The 23,000-nt window shown below is 37.3% G+C and overlaps 1 protein-coding gene across 2 annotated transcripts in view; it reads left to right on the top strand.

Moving 5' to 3' along the window:
- LOC115223760 (protein kinase C-binding protein NELL1) overlaps window positions 1–23,000 on the top strand; it is a 480,108-nt gene that overhangs the window by 271,843 nt on the left and 185,265 nt on the right. For both annotated transcript variants that reach the window (XM_036511173.1, XM_029794415.2), the window contains exon 3: window positions 16,746–16,896. In XM_036511173.1, coding sequence (XP_036367066.1) covers window positions 16,746–16,896 — 151 coding nt within the window. The remainder of the gene's footprint in view (window positions 1–16,745; window positions 16,897–23,000) is intronic.

The raw sequence follows: 23,000 nt of genomic DNA, 5'->3' as shown, positions 1-23,000 counted from the left end.
AAGTGCTGTAATCGATGTTCCCTTGAAATTGCTGGCTTCATGCCAAAATTTGAAACTAATTATTGATTAAAAGAAAGCAGCAAGCTGGCAGAATTGTTAGCACAACAGGTGAAATGCTTAGTGGTATTTCATCCATCTTTATGTTCTGAGTTCAAATTCTGATGAAGCCAACCTTGCCTTTCATTCTTTCAGGGTCGATCAAATAAAGACCAGTTGAGCACTGAGGTCAATATAATTGACTTTCCCTTATCATGAAATTACTGGCCTTGTGCCAAAATTTAAAACAAATATTACTAATTAAAAGAAAGCAGCAAGCTGTCAGAATTGTTAGCACAACAGGTAAATGCCTTGTGGTATTTCGTCCGTCTTTACATTCTGGGTTCAAACTCCACTGAGGATGGTTTTTTTGCCTTTCATTCTTTCAGGATCAATAAAACAAGTACCAATTGAGTTCTGATATCAATGTAATTGATTTGCTTTTCCCTTGAAATTGCTGGCCTTGTGCCAAAATTTGAAACCAATATTGCAAATTAGAATAATATTAATTTCTGATTTAGCTATAGGGCTTCCAATTTCTAAGGATGGTTATCAGCATTATTAAATTGACCCTAGTTATTGTCAGGTGAAATAAGATATGATCTTTCTTTTTTCTCTTTCGTCACCCTTTTCAAGCCTAGCCAGGCTCATGGGCCCGGTTTCCCGGTTTCTGTGGCATATGTGTTACCCCCAGCTGGACGGAATGCCAGTCCATCGCAGCGTTACTCAAGAAACAGGAAGAGAAAGTGAAAGTTGTGGCAAAAGAGTACAACAGGGGTCACCACCAAACCCTGCTGGAGCCTCATGGAGCTTTCAGGTGTTTTCGCTCAATAAACACACACAACGCCTGGTCTGGGAATCGAAATCGCGATCCTCCGACCTCGAGTCCGCTGCCCTAACTGCTGGGCCATTCCGCCTCCACAAGACATGATCTACTACAGGTAATCAGGAAAACCAGTTCTACCTGTTTCACAGTTAACAACTAGACTAAATAACCACAACAATCCTCTTGGTCAATGGTTCTCAACTCTCTTTTGCCTGTGTACCCCTTTGGTTCCTATTTTACTCCAGTGGACCCTCACAGCCATTTAGCTCTTTAGCATTCACATTACTCTGTCAAATGTAACGTTTATTCATTAACATTGTTTTGGATTAATCATGCATTATCTCATAGTCTTGAGATTTTGATGATGTGATTGTTTATTTTTAGAATGACATTGTAGGGTAGATGTGAGATGCTGTATCTGGCCAGTTGAGGGAGATTTTCTATGGCAAGATGCTCTTCCTGCTATCAACCCTCATCTATTTTAAGCATAGTAATATTTCCCCTTAGAGTTGTAAATGAGTGTCATTATCATACAAGTAGTGCTGTTTGTCCTCTCAACGATTAGCCAGAGATGATTTTTAAAATGAGAGTATCTGAAATAAATTTTACTGACTCTCACAAATGAGAATACTAAAAATGAACCTCACCACTCTCAAAAATTAAAACGGGAGAAATAATCCCAAATCCTTGTCCAGTACCAGATTGATCCCAAAATCTAATCAGTTCATGCCAGTCATGAGGCCAAATATCCCTCAAAGTTTCATCTAAATCCATCCAGTGGTTCTTGAGATATCTTGTTCACAGACAAACAAACACAACTGAAAACAATACCTCCACCTTAGCAAAGGCGGAGATAGTAATAATAATAAGAAGAATACCCAGTAACCAGAAAATAGAAAAGATCTAAATATTCTTATGTAAGTAATCTGTTGTTCATCGAAGTAAAGTGAAGGGAAAGGGGGGGGGGATAATGGAGATTGATTTCCCATTTTTTGTTTTTTTTTGTCTTTTTCATGTTTAGGAGATGATGTTTGTTGTATTGAGAAATTTTTGTGCAGTAAATGCAGCATATAGCTGCAGTGATAGTTTCATAAATTAGTAATGCAATATGCATAGGAAAGAAAAAGAAAATAAGATGCAGGGGGGGGAAGCTGAAACTATTGGTCATTGCTGTGGAACAAATGAACTCCATTTCAATTAACTTCAGCACAACAAGTAATTACATCATATTTGTGTGTGTGTGTAATATAATTTCATGTATGTGCGTATATTTGTATATATGTGTGTGTTTATCTACATGTGTAACTTACACATGAAATGCAGCAGGATTTGGAAAGATAGTGATGATGTTTACACTACATATATCTATGCTATAAACTACATCAGCTTGTATGCCAAAAAATACTCTATGTGTGTGTGTGCATATGTGTGTGTGTGTGTGTGTGTGTGTATACATGTTTGTTCATTTGCAATTTCATATGTGTTTGTGTGCATATGTAACTTCATATGCAACTGAATGGGTAAGAAGTGTTCTTTGCAATCACAGGATCCTAGTTTCAACCTCACTACATGTTACCTTGGACAGGTCTCTTTTATCTATAATCTTGGGCAGACTGCCATGCCTTCTGAATGGAATTGGGCAATGGAAACTGACTTGCTGAACATATTCTACCTGCAATTTAAAGACCTAGCCTCATCACAAATTGTGACTCACTGACTCTGCTGGAGGATTACACCAAGGATTTGTGTGTCTTGGACATACTACTTGTACTTGTGATGGCATTCATCAAGGGTGGGCTGGGCCAGCTCTGACCTATGAGTTCACCAGGTCCCTCATGAATGCTAACCACATCCAGCGAGGGCCAGATTACAAATTTGACAAGTGCCCCACTAGGAGAGCAATCATATCAGATAGTGCAGACATCATAGCAGTAGTCATTCACTGTTGAGGTGTAGAATTCATGTTATTGGACATACCTCATGTTAGTTTTATCAGTCGTATTTCCAACACCAAACTCTCAGACTATGTCAGAACTGAAGATCCAAGGCAGATAACTAAATTGGTTTCAAATTTTGGCACAAAGCCAGCAATTTTGGAGGAGGAATAAGTTGATTACATCACCCACCATGCTCAACTACTACCTATTTTATCAGCCCTGGAAAGATGAAAGGCAAATCAACTCTGGAGGAATTTGAATTCAGAACATAAAGATGGACGAAATGCTACTAAGCATTTCACTCAGTATGCTAATGATTCTGCCAGCTTGCCAAAATATCACAGATGACCAGAATATCACTAATCACTTCCGTCATCAAAATTAATATACTTAAACTGTTTAGCCACTCTGAGCAACTTGTTTGTGATGTCAGCAAGATCCGTTTTGAAGTCATGATCAATGGAAAGAGAAACTGAAGTGAGCAACCTAAGAAACAGAGATAACATCACAGCATGGATAGGGCTTGAATCAGTTTTCCTGAATGCTCTTGTTAAAGATCAAATACTGTGGATGCAACTATTTCATGTTAGAGTGCATTCTGCTGCAAGCAGAGAAAGCAGGAATTGATGATATGCATCTGTGGAATATTCAGCCACTTATCGGCTAATTCAATGAGCTGGTAGCTTACTTGATCAAACAACTGAATATTTATCTATGAACTTGATGTTGCTACATTTACATACTTTATGTATCATCATCATTGTTTGACATGCTGGCATGGGTGGGATGGTTTGGGAGGATCCAATGAGTTCAAGGATTGCATCATACTCCACTCTCTACTTTGGCATGGTTTATATAGTTGGATGCCCTTCCTAATGCCAACTACTTTGTAGTAGGTACTGTGTGCTTTTTTGTGTCACCAACACTTCTGAGATCACCATGGAGTTCCTAAAACTATGAACCTTGAAGGGTGGAATGAGACAACTTTATGTTAGGAGAATAAGGAATAGAGAATGGTAGAGTATGAGAGAAAAGGGCCAGAACAGAAGTTTCTTGCTGCAGAGGAACGACATGACTACTCATGGCTACTCACTTTTTAGAAAAGAACGTGGGGAGTGACATATATAATTTGTGTGTCAGCACAGAGATAGCTATGTGATTAAGAATTTCACTTCCCAGTTATGTGGTTTTGGGTTCAGTTCTACAGCATGGCGCCTTGGGCTGTTGTCTTCTACTATAAGCCTCAGGCTAACCACAAAGCAAGGGAATTTGCTAGAAACTAAAAGAAACCTGTCTTGTGTGTGACTGCGTGTTTGTGCATATGTGTGTGCACGTGCGTGTGTGTGTGTGTGTAAGATAGATTACCCATGTCTCAACATTACATGAGAGTTGTAAATGAGTGTCACTGTCATACAAGTAGTGCCATTTGTTTTCCGTCTTCTGTAAAAAATGTATCTGGTCAGGTGAAAATATTAGCTTACGGGGAAACAGGTAAAGGTAGGCAATAGGATGGACAATTTGCTGTCTTCGACTTCTATCCAAACATGATTTTCAACTTACATATGCTTCAAGATCAAATTCCCCCCAAAACTATTTCATATCCTCTTCAAAATTTATAAAATTCTTATAAAACCCACAATATACATCATCATCATCGTCATCATCATCATTTAATGTCCATTGTCCATGCTGGCATAGGCTGGATGGTTTGACCAGGCTGGCAAGCTGGAAGGCTGCACCAGACTCCAGTCTGATTTGGCATTGTTTTCTACAGCTGGATGCTCTTCCTAACGCCAACCATTCCAAGAGTGTAATGGGTGCTTTTACATGCCACTGGCATGGATGCCAATTGTGTGACACCAGTATCTGCCATGACTGTGATTTTGCTTGGCTTGATGGCTCTTCTCAAGCACGACATAATGCCAAAGGTTTGGTCATTGCTTCTGTGAAGCCCAACATTTGAAAGGAACTCAGCCACTTTGCCTCTGTGAGGCCAAACACTCACACCAGCATGGGTGCACTTGCTTTGATGGGTCCTCTCAAGCACAGCACATTACCAAAGGTCTCACTCACAAGTCATTGCCTCTGTGAGGCTCAAAGTTCAAATACACACCAATCCATGCCAGCATGGAAAACAGGCATTAAATGATGAGGATGATGATGATATATACAGAGTGGGCCAAAAATCACTCACCAAAACATTTGACATTATGTTTATATTACCTTATTATTATTATTATTATTATTATTATTATTATTATTATTAATTTTGTACAGCTATGTGAATTTTCATCATTATATTATTTATTTTGTTCAATTTTAGAAAAATTGACACAGTCTTTGAAAGTTCTAGAGCAAATGAACTTATTTTGTGCATGACTTTTGGACTACCCTATATATATATATATATACACACACACATATATATACACATGTATTTGAACATTCGGCCTCACAGAGGCATAGTCGCTGATTTCATTTCAAGCATTGGCTGAGCTCCTTTCACGTGTTGGGCCTCACGAAGGCTATGACCGAGACCTTTGGCATTATGTGGTGCTTGAGAAGAAGACTCATGAGCTGAGAAAAATCAGTCAAAGCAGATATTAGTGTCATGTAATTGGCACCCATGCCAGTAGCACGTAAAAGCACCCATGTCACTCTTGGAGTGGCGTTAGGAAGGGCATCCAGCTGTTGAAAACCATGCCAAATCAGACTGGAGCCTGGCACAGTCTTCCAGCGTGCCAGCCCAGTCAAAGTGTCCAACCCATGCCGGCATGGACAACAGACATTAAATGATGATGATAATGTGTGTGTGTGTGTGTGTGTGTAGACAAATAGATAGATTAAAAACAGCTCTCCATCACTTACACCAACAAAGGTTCAAGACACTACCCAAGATTCTATAGAGAGGGATTAAACAGAAAACCATGAGGTTGAGAAGCAAATTTCTTACCTTCACATTGACATCTGTATCTACTTTTTTAAGACAATGTCACAGTGTGATTTGAGGATGCATTGGCCACTATTTCTTTCAGATCTAACCACCATGAAGCATCTCTTTATTTGAATTATTTCAGCTTAGTTTGATTTAGTATGTTAATATACAGTTTAAGTAAATTGTTAAATCTAAAGATCACCCAAATATCTACTCTAAGTATTTTCTGAAGTAAACACACAAAACTAATATATGAGCTACATCATCATCATCATCACTAAACGTCCATTTTCCATGCTGTCATGGGTTGGATGGTTTGACAGGAGCTAGCCTGTTTGGCCATATCTGTTTTGGCATGGTTTCTATGCCTGGATACCCTTCCTAATGCCAATCATTTTACAGAGTGTACTGGGTACTTTTACATAGCACCGGCATGGGTGTTTTTTTACATGGCACCTGCACCCATGAACCTGCAAGATCTGGATTGCTTAGCTGAGGAGGGATGTAGGGGACATGCCTGTTTGCAAGGACAACCTCGATTTTATTTTCTAAATTACTAAATTACTTGTACGAAAAGAATTACTAAATTCCTACCTCTGCAAAAACAAAACAAAAAAAAACCACAATGACCTTCTTAAAGAGACAACATTAAACTACAACAAACAAGTTTATTTACTTACTCACATGAATGGATTTGAAAGAATTTGCCAGAGTAAAATAAGTCACATCAAACAGTACACAAAATAAAACAACCTCGTGTCGTTTTGTTCTAAAATTGGAAATCTCCCAAAACCTATGCTTGGTTTAAAAATAGAAGGCTTTCTCAAGAGTACCAAAGAGACAAAGTGAAGATATTTATATACTGTATACTTAAAGCTAAACAAATTACTGTGGTCATTGAAAACAAGTAATAGTTAGAGTTCCAAAGTTAATCAGTATGTTCTTTAGTACTATTAATTAGTATATTTATTTTATGTAAACTACTACAGTTCATTGTGTGATTCCCTCATGTACAATAAGAAAATAAATGCACCCTTTTAAAGCCTAGCCAGGCTCATGGGCCCGGTTTCCTGGTTTCTATGGCATATGCGTTCCCCAGCTGCATGGGACGCTAGTCCATCGCAGCATTACTCATTTTTGCCAGCTGAGTAGACTGGAGCAATGTGAAATGAAGTGTTTTGCTCAAGAACACAACGCGTCGCCTGGTCCAGGAATCGAAACTGCAATCTTACGATCATGATGCTGACACCCTAACCACTAAGCCACATGCCTCCACCTCATGTACAATGCTGTAATATATTTGTTTCATAGTTTATGTTTTGTTCAATATAAATTTGATAGAGTAGTGGATCCAGGGCTTAGTAACTTTGGTTATATTCTTTATCTTGTTTAGGTTTGTAGTAAGACATCATTGGTCCCAGGCGGGATAAGCTTTTACACTAAAAAGTCAATGTTTTTTATTAAAACCAGGTGCCTGTATGGCTGCATGGTTAAAAAGTTTGCTTTTCAACTACATCATTTCAGGTTCAGTCCACTGCACAGTAGTACCTTGGGCAAGTGTCTTCTACTACTGCCCTATGCCAAATGATACTTTGTAACTGAATTAGGTAGAAAGAAGCTATGTGAAAGCCTGTTGTATATATAAATGTGTGTGTGTGTGTGTATGTGTGTGTGTCTGTAGATATGTATGTGCATATGTGTGTATCTTTGTTCCCCACCACCATCTCTTGACAGCCTGTGTTGGCTTTATTGCATCTCCATAGCTTAGCAATTCAGCAAAAGAGACTGACAGAAGAATCACCAGACTTACAAAATAAGCACTGGACTAAATTTGACTAAAATTCTTCAAAGTGGTGCCCCAGCATGACCACATTAAAACCCAGTGAAAGATGAAACAAATCAAGGTAAATGAAGCCTCTTTTTCCTTAGACACAAACATTCTAGGTAAAGAAACCATGGTCAGGCATAACCAAAAAATATGTTGAAGTACCAAAACTAGTGAAAAGTTAATTTAGCAATCCGGTTTCAACCCCTACATGTTACTAAAGCAACATGGTAAATGCATGAACTTGATACAGTTTCATTTCTTATTAAGTTGAATCTTGTGGGAAATCCCAGTGTGAAGTTATTCAAAAGCCACATAGCAGTCATTGGTACAATAGCTGAAAGAACAGAGTTTTCCATAAGTAGCTCTAAAATAACTCTGATATTATTTATAGCGCTTGGATAAGTTCCATAAAGCTCGTCCTTCATCTTTGGTTTTGGCAAAGAATATTGATGGTCTGGCATCCCAATGCTGACGTCTGCCAAAATTATATTACTAGTTTCACAATGGCCTACTATGAAACCTTTTGACTGTTAATTTATACACACGTACATATGTACATAATATACCCACATATATATATATATACACACACACACACATATTATATATATGTATAAATATGTGTGCGTCTGCATATATATATATATATATATATATAGATATATATGTATGAATGTATATGTATATATATATATTATTTAAAACAGTTTCATTTGGTTCCATGCAACTTAAAGTTTTGCAGGCTTCTAACAGAAGAACATCTCTTTCAGGCTTCAGGTTACCAGTTTGGTAACCTAAAGTCTGAAAGAAACTGTCTTCTGTTAAGAGGCCTGCGAAACTTTAAGCCACCTAGAACTGAACCAAACTGTTTGAAATAATACAAGTAATTCCTACCAATTGTGTTGAGTGCCCTTTTCTCTCGTTTGTCCACCCATTTTATATATATAATGTGAGTTTGTGTTCATTTGTTTAATGTCCATTTTTACATACCTGCAAGGGTTTCAATAGAAACTTACCTGTCATAGGATTCTATGGCTGTAGAGTACACCCTGACACATCTAAGTTTGGGGTGTACCCTTACAGATCCTCATCGCTATTCTCCTCTTCAAACTGGGGTAACTACATATCTTCTTATTTCTTTATTGCCCACAAGGGGCTAAATATAGAGGGGACAAACAAGGACAAACAAACAGATTAAGTCGATTACATCGACCCCAGTGTGTAACTGGTACTTAATTTATTGACCCCAAAAGGATGAAAGGCAAAGTGGACCTCAGCAGAATTTAAACTCAGAACGTAACGGCAGACAAAATATCGCTAAGCATTTCTGCCAGGTCGCCACATATCTTCTCTACAGTAAGACACCTGTTACTGTCCCCCTATCATACTTTAACTTCTCATCACCTGGCATAAAGTCACTTCTCTTAATACTGCTTTCCCTTCCCGCAGCTGAGCTGAGAGGGATCTAGTTTTGTGTGTGTGTTTCTTGGTAACCTCACTAGTACCAGTACCACATAAAACATACCCAGTACACTCTGCAAAGTGGCTGGTGTTACAAAGGGCATCCAACCATGGAAACCATATCAAAGCCAACATTGCAGCTTAATGCAGTCTTGTGGTTGCCATCACCTGTCAAACCATCCAACTCGTACTAGCTTGGAAATGGACATGGTTGATGATGATGCTGATGATGATGTTTTTACTGTCACCAACATTTATTTAATTTTCAAGTAAGGGACTTTTTATTCCACCATTTTGTAAAACTGTTGAGCAACAGGTTATAACATCAACAAAGAATCTAAACCTCACTGTCTCTCTCAAATGAAGCTATGGGCTGTCAACATTCAGGCACATATGCTTTCATGTAGGCTTCCTACAGTTTCTGCCTGCCAAATTCATACACAAGACATTGAGTGACTCTGAAGTTGTGGCAGATATTTGTCCAAAGTATTGCATAGTGGGACTAAACCTGAAACCATCTGATTGTAAACCAAAAATCTTCACCACACAGCCATTCTTGCATCTCTAATTACGAGTGTGTGTGTTTGTGTTTTGAATCAATTTTCCCATAGTTTCTTCGGTGGAAGGCTTTCAGTATTCCAAGCAGTTGAACATGATTTGTTCATAAACTTTATTGTGAAATAAAAACTTATTTAAAACTGACACCTGCCTCCACACACACACACACACACACACACACATCATACACCTTGCATGCATCCACATACACATCGTATGTACATCACACACACACTCACTCACATACACACACACACATCACATACACTCATTACATCCGTCACACACACATACATCACACAGAGATACACACATACATCATGCACACACACATATACTCCATTAACCACTTGCTGTACTTATGACCCATGTGTTGGTAATCAATCTTACATATTATTTATTCAATCACTGAGGTTCTATTACAGCTTTTAGAGCAAGGCTAAATATATGTTACTGAACTCAGGGAGGATCATTCTACAGATAAAACACATGTATTGGTTGTAGTTCACTTCTTTATTGTTAATTAGTTATTTGATTGTTTTGTCAAAATGTTTTGCTACACAATTGATATTAATGGCACAATCATTCTGCCAAAGTACAGTCTCCGTTACAACATTATTTTGTGGCATGAATACAAGAACTAAATAGGCACAGGTGTGGCTGTGTGGTAAGAAGCTTACTTCCCAACCACATGGTTCCAGGTTCAGTCCCACTACATAGCACCTTCGGCAAGTGTCTTCTACTATAGCCTCAGGCCGATCAAAGCCTTGTTAGTGGATTTGGTAGATGGAAACTGAAAGAAGCTTGTCATAAATATGTGTGTGTGTGTGTGTGTGTGTGTGTATCTTTGTATTTGTGTTTTTCTCCCCACCATTTCTTAACAACCGATATTGGTGTGTTTACTTCCCCATAACTTAACAGTTCGGCAAAAGAAACCAATAGAATAAGTACTAGGCTTACAAACAAAAAGTCCTGGACTCAGTTTGTTTGACTAAAACCCTTCAAAGCAGTGCTCCATTATGGCCCCAGTCAAATGACTGAAACAATTAAAAGAATGAAAGAATATATTCTTATGTGTGAAGACATATGGCGTGGTTGTTGGGGTGTTGCACTCATGACCTCAAAATCTTGGTTTTGATTCCCAGACCCGTGGTGCATTATGTTCTTGAGCAAACCACTTCATTTCACTTTGCTCCAACCCACTCCATAGCAAATGGATAACCTTGTGATGGACTTGTATTCCATTCAGGAGGAATTTTGGCCTGCCTGCCTTATCAGTGGTGTAACATCATTTGAAAGTTACAACATGTAGAATTAGTTCATATGCTGTGTGGTGTGTTTTGTATTTTTTTTCATACAGTTATTGTCAGATGTGCACTACCTCTACCACAAAGGGATTTATTCCTCTTATTGATTGGCAGATAAACATACTGACTTATATAAAGCTTATAATGTTCTAGCAACACTGAAACCAAACTATAGTAGAGCTGTGCTGAAATTTTTGTCAACTTGTAATTTTCAATCATCATCATCACCATCACCATCATCTAGTGTCTCTCAGGATCCAGTGGATCCAAGGACTGCATTGCGCACTAGTGTCTCCTTCGGCATGGTTTCTATGGCTGGATGCCCTTTCTAACATCAACCCTATTTTATAATTTTATAATAGGTATATACATACGCATGCACACACATATTTATGTACATCCCTTCATACAAACATTTACACGTGCATATATAAAGTCAATTACTGGCACAGCAAAGATTTGTAAAACATTCCAGGGATTTTTCCTTTTAGGTCTCTAAACTGAACATATGTACACAATCACATTCTTTTACTTGTTTCACTCATTTGACTGCGGCCATGCTGGAGCATCGCCTTTAGTTGAACAAATTGATACCTGGACTTATTCTTTGTAAGCCTATTCTATCGGTCTCTTTGGCTGAACCACCAAGTCACAGGGACGTAAACACACCAACATTGGTTGTCAGGCAATGGTGCAGACACACAAATACATATATATACATATATATGTATATGATGGGCTTCTTTCAGTTTCCATTTGCCAAATCCACTCACAAGGCTTTGGTTAGCCTGAGGCTATAGTAGAAGACACTTGCCCAAGATGCCACACAGTGGGACTGAACCTGAAACCATGTGGTTGGGAAGCAAGCTTCTTACCACATAGCCACTCCTGTTCCTAATGTGCATACATACATGTGCATAATGAAAACACTCATGTACACATATACATCATCAAACTTGTTGACTAAAGTAGCATGCAAACCCATTGCATGAGTGCCAGGTTCTCCACACATTCTCCTTCATAAATGCAATCCCTAATTCACATATTCACAACCCCTCTAAAGTTAGTCTTGATTCAAACAAAAGGGAGCATTGTCACTTGTTTAGTAATGTATACACATATTTATATAGATATATACTTTTATATACACACATACATATACATGTATATTATATATACATGTGTGTGTGTATGTGTACATACATGTATGTATGTATGTATGTATGTATGTATGTATGGTATTTGAGCAAGTATCTTCTACTATAGCTTGAGGTTGACCAAATCTTTGGGAGTGAATTTTTGTAGAACAGAAATTGAAAACTACCTGTTGTGTGTGTGTGTGTGTGTGTGGTTGTGCGTGTGTGCATGTGTGCCTGCATATACAGGGTGCAGTGAGTAAACTGCCATCTAAATTACTCAAAAATGAAAATAACATTGACATCTATTTTTAACAGATATAATTAGCAAAATTACATAAAAAATATCTTGAAATAATAAAGAATAAATTTATTCAATAAAATGGCCATTGGTTTCAACCACAGCCTCCAGATGACTTCGGAACCTCCTGCAACTCTTCTGGATGGTCTCTTTGTTTAAGTTGGTGAATGCAGTCATAATCCTTGCCTTCAGTTCATCTTTGGTGTTACAAGGAGTTTTGTTGATCTCTTGCTCAACTGCACCCCACACATAATAACCAAAGGGGTTGCAGTCTGGGAAGTTAGGTGGCCAGATGTTAGGGGTAATGTGGTTGCAGCAATTGTCTGACAGCCATGACTGGGTTCTCCTGCTTGTGTGGCATGGTGCAGAGTCCTGTTGCTCAACACAGGGTCTTCCAGCAGCCATCCTCTTGACTCAGGGCAGCACTACCTCCTCCAGGCATTTGATGTAAGCCTCCATGTTGAGTTTGAGACCATGTGGGAAGATGAATGAAGGCTTAACATTGTCATCACTAGTGATGTTGACTGTATGTTTGATTTTTATCACTCTTGGTACAAGTCCTCAGATTGCACTATCCTCAGATTGACACCAAATACTCTGAAACGTTCATATTGGAGCTTCTGGTGCAAATGCCAAGAAGTATAGCAGGTCATTTCCAAATTTCTGATAGAGTGAATTGCATCATGGTGCTGTTTTTTCTCACAGATGGTGCCCAACTGACCCTACTATACCATGTAGTTGACAAAATCAAAAACAAACAATGCACTTGCACAAAATTGAAAATATAAATTAGTAACAATTTACCCATTGCATCCTGTATATATATATGGGCTGCATATTGTGTTCTTGAGCAAGACACTTATTTCATGTTGCCCCAATTCACTCAGCTGTAGAAATGAGTTATGACATCACTGCTACCAAGCTGTATCAGCCTTTGCTTCTCCCTTGGATAACATCGGTGGCATAGAATACAAACACAAACACACACACACATGTGACAGGCTTCTTTCAGTTTCCATTTCTATTTACCTATTTCACTCACACAGCTTTGTTCAACATGAAAAATTGGTTAAAAAAATATTTCCTTTAGATGCTACACAGTAAGTTTGAACCCAACATCTCTAGTTGTGAAGCAAACTTCTTTATCACTACACCATAAATGTAATGAAATAGAGGTAAAATTGCAGTCATTCATGTGACAGATCTAATTTTTAGTTGCAAAGATAACGCCACACACATTATACCAAATAATTTAGACAACAGCATGAATGTGCAGAATCTTACATATCTTTATTGTATAAATATTAAGCTTTATGTCTTCATAGGAGATCAGAATTCACTTTGGTAATTTTCTTTTCGTGTTTATTGTTGCAAGGAATCCAGCTTTCAATTACCCATTCTTATATATTATTACTTCCTCTTGTAAATTGTATTCAAATGGAATATGGTTCTTGTTTGTGTATTTTAGCTTATTATATCAAAGTTCAGTACTAACCTTAGTCATGTTGCCAATATCCAATATCTGCATTATTCAACTTTTGTTGCAAAAGGTTTGCAGACTTACATCTGCAAATAGAAAAATACAAATAGTCCATATGGATTTAAGTTAAGCATGTTCTGTCCTTTTTGGCAAATTTTCTCAATTCATCATCCTTTCTTTTATTATAAAAGCAGTTAGTTTCTAATTGCTCAGTGAATGTTAGAAACTAAAGCTGTATGCATTTTGTGGAACAAAGGCTTTTAAAACTTGATTTCTGTCCAACTATTTAGGAAAGAGATTTTGTGAAGTGAGTTGTATTCTTCTTGGCATTCATATTGGAGAGATAATATATTCCATCGAGTTACATCCTTTTATTCATCAGTCCATGGATTAAAGAATGTAACCTCATCACCTTTTCAGGAACTCTTAACCTAAGAAATAAATATCCCTGGATCAGGTTAATGTTCAGTTTACATTATTGCTGGTTAACCTTTTGATACCAACTCGCCTTAGATGGCCTCTGCTTCTATGAGACAAAACAAAAACTGACCATTTTAATGACTTCATACTTATAGTAACACATAAATGTAAAAAGCAGGCATGGCTGTGTGATTAAGAAGTTTGCTTTGAAACCACATGGTTTCAAGTTCAGTCCCACTGTATGGCACCTTGGGCAAGTGTCTTCTCCTATAGCCCTTGGTAAATCAATGTCTTGTGAGTGACTATGATAGATGGAAGCTCATTGTGTATGTGTATACATACATACATACATACACACACACACACACACACCGATGGATGGGTTGTGTATATATGTGAAAGTGCATGGCTCAGTGGTTAGAGTATTGAGCTTACTATCACGAGGTTGTGGGTTTGATTCCCGGACTGGGCTGCATGTTGTGTTCTTGAGCAAGACACTTATTTCACGTCGCCCCATTTCACTCAGCTGTAGAAATGAGTTGGAACATCACTGGTGCCAAGCTGTATCGACCCCTTTGCCTCTCCCTTGGATAACATCAGTGGTATAGAGAGGGGAGGCTGGTATGCATGGGCGACTGCTGGTCTTCCATAACAACCCTAGGTTGTGTGTTCACCAGTGTGTCAACTTTCCACCCAGACTTATACCCCAGAGAGGAATCTCTTAGGTGCACCCATGGTCATTCATGACCGACAGAGTCAAGTTATATATATATATATATATATATATATATACACACACACACATGCATACACACACGCACACACACTCCCCACAAACACACACTCACATTCATATATTTATATTGTTATACTTGCAGATGGCTATGTTTTGCCAATTAAACGCACAAACTATTTATTTGATCTTCACTTTGTTTTATAAATATTATTTTTTTCTTTTTCTTTTAGTTTATTTGTCCATCAAAGTTCCTTTGTCACACATTCATTTGTTGTTAAAACCACCTTATTACAGTTGGCAAAACTGTAACATAGTAGTATATTTGTATTACCAGAAAAAGTGTGCACCTGTATTATAAGTACATTGCTTTAATATAAGTTATTTTAATATGCAGTGTCATAACAATAGTCATAAAATCTTATTGGCTCTGATAGTTTTTTATAATGTCTATCAAGATCAGTGGTTCTCGACTGGGTTCCATATGACCTCTGGGAGGCCCATATAAGATTTTTCAGGGTCCATGCTAGCAGAATACTAAACTGGAGGTCCACAGTAGTATTTTAAGGGTCCATGAAAAGCTTTGCTTTAAATGTATGTATTGCAAGAAACAGCTAGGTTTCTTTCTCTAACATTTTATATAGTTCAACCTATACAAGTGAATGAGTGAATTACAGGAAGTTTGAAAGAAGTATCTATAAAACTAGTTTTTAAACATTGAATGGCTATAGGGGTCCGCCAGAATAAAATATAGAATAGTAATCAAAGGGGTACATAGGTGAAAAATGATTGAGAACTACTGATCTAGATATTGATTTTAGGAATAAAAAAAATTTTTAATGGAAAGAGCTTGTGAGGTTGGTGGTGTGGAGAATAGGCATGAGTTGAATGTTGAGAACAGCAAAAGATTTGTCATTTGTGCTACCATTGTGAGTGGATTAAGAAAATTAGGAAGTATAGTGTCACACTGATTTCCAAAAGAAGCAAATTGAGGTACATACCAAGTGATAGTAGGTCAAAATAAGTTTTAAACATATTACTTTTGCTCACAGTATAATAGCAGTTGTAATGATCTGAAATGATTTCCCTGTAACTAATAACACATAATGTGACCTTACAATAAATGTTTCTCTCAAGGAAATTTAAGTATCTAATTAATGATAACATCATATAACATAATATATAATCCTTTCTGCTGTAAGCAGAAGGCCTGAAATTTTGGGGGAAGAGGATAGTCAATTACATTGACTCAGGTACTTATTTCATCCACCCCAAAAGGATGAAAGACAAAATTGACCTTTGCAGAATTTGAACTCAGAACGTAAAGACAGATAAAATACTGTTAAGCATTTTGCCCAGTGTGCTAACAATTCTGCCAGCTGGACCAACTTTATTGTAGTATATAATACAAACCAACAAAGGAGGGGTTATGTTATTGCTTGACCTGCTAGAAATAATAGCCAATTTTTGTTTAAAATGTAAATGATCTTTAAAAAGTGGTAGGCTACAGTTTTAAAAAAGAAGAACAGTGCAATCAATTGTCTCTGCTCTTGAAAAAAATAAGAGGAAAGAACACATTGAATCTGAAATGCAGTTCCCCTATGTCACAACTGCCATTAAAACCCACAGGATTTAATCCACTTAGAGCCACTTAATTAATCTCACTATTCACAGAGAAAGCATAACATTATCTCTTTACCTTGTAACATTATCTTGGCTGATGGAAGAAAGTATTTGAGTTGATAGAATTATTTTAACATGTATTATTTGCTTTATGTCTGTTACAGATAGCCAGAGAGTGGTTATTCTACCAGATGCAGTGAGTGCTAAGGCCCAGAGATTTCTCAGAGAGAACATTGACATTACATTTCTTGCTACATTAAAGCAAGAAATTGGAGATAGTGGAAGCATTTTGTCACTCTCGACAGGCATTAACAGGTACAATATTCCTTAGTTTTTGTTGTTTTTTTTTCTGTGGATTTAAAGCTGTTATGGCATGGTGATGTGTTATCTGTGGACCCAGTGTGTGGCCTATTGTTAATTATTTTTGTTTTTTTATAGCCACTTATATTTAAGTAGCTAAATAATGTTAAGAGATACTTGGTCCTCAAAACTCCTCATTTCTTCTATTAATCTCAGATTTCGTAAGTAATTATTATTTATTGGCAAATAGAAAGAAACTAATGCATGCTAATTTATGTGAATTCATGTGAGATAAACTTTCCTTTTCCTCACAGCAAAGTAATATCTAAAAAGGCTTGCTAGTCTACCTCATAGTTCCAGCAACAATGGAAAAGGTGTTACTCCAGAGGATGGCTGGAACAGCCACTCTGACTCATGGGACTCGCATTTGTAGATAGCCAATCTCTCTTCCGATAGTAATGAGGAGAAATATAGTCCAGGGGCTGAGAATGCTGAAATTTCCTCTACAATAGGCTCCACTGTAAACCTGTTAGAGAAGCATAACTTATCTTGGAAATTTTGAATTTTATTCTTTTTCCATCATAAACATGTAATGTAAGCATTCAAACATCATCAATATCTTTCCAAATCTTGTTGCATTTCACTTGGAATTTTTGATCCTCCAAAGTTGTTATTTCTTTATTGCCCACAAGGGGCTAAACATAGAGGGGACAAACAAAGACAGACAAAGGGATTAAGTTGATTAGATCGACCCCAGTGCATAACTAGTACTTAATTTATTGATCCCAAAAGGATGAAAGGCAGAGTCAACCTCAGCGGAATTTGAACTCAGAACGTAGCGGCAGACAAAATACCGCTAAGCATTTTATCCGGCGTGCTAACGTTTCTGCCAGCTTGCCGCCTTAGCTAAGGTTTCTGCCAGCTCGCCTCCAAAGTTGTCTTGAAGAATCAGTCAACCTTTTTTTGGCAATGGTAGTCACTGTATATGAATTTATTTTTCTTGACATTTATCTGAGAAGTTGAAGAACCCATATATCTCATTTTAGTCTCCTTAGACTATAAGTTTATAGATATTATGTTAATGTGTTAGCACAATTAATGTTCTGTTAATTATCAATGTGTTATTATAGGATGATCATTGAAGGGATAATGTAAATGCAAAAGATATCCCAGAAAAGGGCAATCTTGGAGAAGAGGGGTAGAATAGGGCCTGGAAGTTGACCTTTTAACCAGGAGGGTAAAGCTGTGATCATCTCCCTTACCAGGCCTCTGAGACTAGGGACAGAAAAGAGGTAGCTATCCTCAAGCCAAAGATGTAGCCTAAACACTTGTAATAGTGTGGGCTTCGCTAAAGGCACCTAAGATGTTAGATTGGGCCTGGGCAATCTTTTTTGAGAAGCAGGTCACATGACACAGGGTTCACCATCAGGTGAGCTGTACTACTGAAAGAATTCAAGCCAATTTTTGATTAGGCATGCTATTCAGAATTCAAAAAGCCCTATGAGCCACAGTTTGCCTGTGATTGTACTAGATGGTAGTGTTAAACCAAGTGACGGATAAAGCCTATCATTCAAATAGGCTTTGATGAGATTTGAACTCGGGACATAAAGTGCCAGAACAATTACTCCCCAATATATGACATCCAGTACTCTACTGTTTCTACTAGTCAGTCCACCACTTTAGAATATTACTTTATATATCAACCCCAGAAGGATGAAAGGCAAAGTTGACCTTGGCAGGATTTGAACTCAGAATGCTAGGTACTAGAAAAAATATCACAAGGTATTTTGTCTGAAACTAATGACTGCTCATTTGCCTACAAAATACTGTAAAAACCCATGTAATTTGTACACCTGTGTAATTTATACAGGTGATTTTCAGGATAAAAACTGTTAAAAAAAGCTTCTACTCATGTAAAATTGGCTGCATCGCCTTTTTCTATGTATATTCTTCATTTCCACCTTATCAGGAATCCAACAGCGATGACATTTAAAATAATCCCACTATAGCAGGAACATGACATGACAGGGTTAAAGTTGTCTTTATTGATGCCTGTTTTTGCCCTTCAATACCTTTAAGAGCAAATACCAATTGTTACACTTTTCATGACCAGCAATTGAGGCAGGAAACTAATGTAGCTGATATTCCGTTTTGTCTTGTTTTGTGGTGTATCAGTGACTTGAATTTAAATTCACGGATTTGCAATTGTTTGTCAACATCTGTCCATCACTAGACAAGCATGCAACAACAGAAATACCTGCATCATTATCTTTCAGACAAATCAACCAATCAGCTAATGTACAATTTCCTTCATTTACATAGCCATACTAGTGCCCAAACTATCTTACGTCATCAGCTTTTCTAACCAATCAGCAATCATTCCTATATAATTTGTTTCTCACTGATCAGCAATTTGGATTGTCGTTATGCTAATGAGTGTCATTAATTAGGGTTGTCTTGAGAAGCTTACAAAGCAGAGAGTTGACTTACAGTTTGTAAATGACTTATATTTTGTTAGTTAAAACAATGTTCTTCTCTTTCAGCACTGCTTATCTTCTAGCATTGATTCTGTCTCCATTGTATAGGTCACAAGTTCAAAACCTGCCCAAAGCATTATTCTCTTCTGTCTATTAATGTCTGCTTTGCATTAAAAAAAACTATATCTGTCTTACTACATAGGTTATGTTGACATTCACAACTTCATTAAAGCTAGAATATCTGTTATCTTACAAAGTTTCATTGACATTTCTATATCAACAAAACTGTGTTGACCCTTGAAATAAGACTGCTGTCATAACAATGACAAGGTTTTCTTTTTTGGGGAAAATATTATAGGATGTATTGTAGCACTACTAGTCATAGTAGTATTGTAGCACTACTAGTCATATCTATGAATGATGATCTGTAACTTACTTAAGAAGATGCCTGTCAAAATGAACTAAAGACAACCAGAGAATGAAGAAAATCTCCTACAGCTATATGCCAAATTAGGACTTTCCTAAGACTTAAGAACTCCATGTAAGCAGAGATTTTCTTAAGCTAACAGCCTAAGTAACACATAATCTAATTAGATTTCGGATTTATCATATGTTCTCGTTAAAACCCGATTGATAACAATGCACTGAGCTGATCTAATAATCACTTTATACCTTGCTATTATTGTGCTATAATTGTTTTGTCTGATTTGGTGCTTTCAACCATTGATTATAGATTAGAAATAAAGAAGAAAATATAGTAACCAGAAACTGTTGCTATTTTGCATTTTGTCTGTGGTTCATGAACTTTATGAAGATTAGGAAGTTAAATGACAACTTTATATGTAATTATTTATCAAACTCTATCTTTCTTTTTTCATAAGATAGTCAGAGGTGAAGGAACAGTGCTCAATAATCATTGCCAATCCTTTCCAGGTTTATGAGATTGGTATGGATGATATAGCCCAAGGTTCCACACAGTGGGACTGAACCTGGAACCCTGCGGTTGGGAAGCAAACTTCTTACCACACAGCCACTCCTGCTTTGGCAACATCATAAATATATGAGTGCATGGGCAACCAACTGATATTGTGACATCTACCATTTGTAGTAACTTTACAAGATTTAATGGTGTGATCTGTTATTCAGGACTAGAGTGAGTAATGATGTACAGAGCTGCTTTCTTAATATGAGTGATGACTCAGTCTTTGTGTTGATGAAAGAAAGACAGTTGTGTCTAACATCAAGTCAAAGAGACATTCTAAAAGCACTCAGTCATGATCACTTCTGCCAACTCAAACACTTTCTGTCTTTTTATGATCTTCAACAAATGAAGCCTTGGTGGACTTGGTTGGTACACACGAGAGAATCTGCCACTCGTTAGCAATGACATTTTCAGATTTGCTACACATCTAATAAAAGAAAAACTGAAAGGAGTTTGTGTTTTAAAACTGGATTCACTTCTTATATCATGATTCGAGAAATATCTATCTGCAACAATGTATCTTTTACTTGTTTTCAGTCAACTGACTGTGGCCATACTGGGGCACTATTTTGAAGAATTTTTGGTCTAATGAATCAACCCTGCTACTTTTTTTCTTCTTGTAAGCTTGGTACTTATTCTATCAGTCTCTTTTGCCAAACTGCTAAATTACAAGGACATTAACACACCAACACTAGTTGTCAAGTGGTAGTGGGGCACAAACACACATACACACATATATATGTATACACAACAGGCTTCTTTCAGTTTTCATCTACCAAATCCACTCACAAGGCTTTGGTTATAGTAGAAGATACTTGACCAAGGTGTTACGCAATGGGTCTGAACCCAGAACCATGTGGTTAGAAACAAACATCTTACCACACAGCCACGCCTGAGCCTATGTATAGAAAAATAATTAATATAGTAGAATTGAGATGATAATAAAATAAAACCACACGAGTTTGAAGTATCCAACAGTTCCAGATTATTTAATACAATATTCAGTCATGCTAAAACTTTATCAAATTATATATTCAAAGTTGTTTGTTGGCGAGAAGATGTAATATTTTAGATTTATTCTCAATGTTCTCATTAAATTTGACTGATGACGAAGTTGATTTAATGATTTCTGGCTGTATGGTAAGAAGCTTGCTTCCCAACCACATGGTTCTGGGTTCAGCCCCACTGCGTGGCATCTTGGGCAAGTGTCTTCTACTACAGCCTCAGGCCCAACCAAAACCTTGTAAGTGGATTTGGTAGACAGAAACTGAAAGAAGCCTGTCATATATATGTATGTATGTGTTATTTGTGTCTGTGTTTATCCCCCCCACCATTGCTTGACAACCGATGTTAATGTTTACATCCCCATCACTTAGAGTTTCGGCAAAAAGAGACTGATAGAATAAATACTAGGCTTACAAAGAAGTCCTGGAGTCGATTTGTTTGACTAAAGGTGTTGCTCCAGCATGGAAACAGTCCAATGACTGAAACAAGTAAAATAATAAAATAATGTTTTTCTAGTTGTTTTGATTTTGATGTAAAGATTTAAGAAATACTTTGACTGCTAACCTCACATTTACCAAGCATTTTTCTTATTATATTTCAATCAATACTTCTCACATTTACCAAGCATTTGTTGTTTTATTTGTTTTCATGGTGTGTGTTATTTTTTAATGTATAGCCGCAGGAGTGGCTGTGTGGTAAGTAGCTTGCTTACCAACCACATGGTTCTGGGTTCATTCCCACTGCGTGGCACCTTGGGCAAGTGTCTTCTACTATAGCCTTGGGCCAACCAAAGCCTTGTGGGTTGATTTGGTAGACAGAAACTGAAAGAAGCCCATTGTATATATATATATATATATATATATATATATGAATATGTATATATATATATGTGTGTGTGTGTCTGTGTTTGTCCCCCCGATGCTCGTGTGTTTACATCCCCGTAACTTAGCTGTTCGGCAAAAGACACCGACAGAATAAGTACTAGGCTTCCAAAGTATAAGTCCTGGAGTCGATTTGCTGAACTAAAGGTAGTGTTCCAGCATGGCCACAGTCAAATGACTGAAACAAGTAAAAGAGTATGTTTCTTTATCTATTTATTATTTATTTATTTTGTTAATGGAATACACATTGTTTACAATAACCGTTTATTGCAGCTGTGTCAGTTGAGGGAACAACATAAAGAGAAATGGATGAAGAGTAAGAGCTTAGAAATCAGATGACAATGATTGATTCAGTTACCTGGTTCTTTCAGTTCAATTGGGTGGATTTAGCAAATTGTGAACATGTAGCATGTCAATGTCCTTTGAGCATGTCAGTACTCTCCTTTATCCACTTTTCCCTAGGCTCAATACAATACTCAATCCCCATGTACCCTGTTACAGAGCTGCTTTCCATACCATCGTGAACACTTTAAAACAGATTACTTCTATAGAAAGCAAGGTGCAGGCATGGTTGTTTGCTTAAGAAGAAGCTTGCTCCCTGACCATGGGGCCTTGGTCAAGTGTCTTTTATTATTGCCCCAGGATGACCAAAGGCTTATGAGTGGATTTGATTGATGGAAACTGTAAGAAGCCTGTTGTGTGTGTGTGTGTGTATTGGTCCCTTAGCTGACCAGTCACAAATTCTGTCTCTCCATTCTCCATCATTCAAAACAT

The sequence above is a fragment of the Octopus sinensis genome, linkage group LG2 (genome assembly GCF_006345805.1).
Source record: "Octopus sinensis linkage group LG2, ASM634580v1, whole genome shotgun sequence".
NCBI lineage: Eukaryota > Metazoa > Mollusca > Cephalopoda > Octopoda > Octopodidae > Octopus > Octopus sinensis.
The sequence above is the reverse complement of the archived record's forward strand: the minus strand, read 5'-3'. Positions and strand labels throughout refer to the sequence as shown.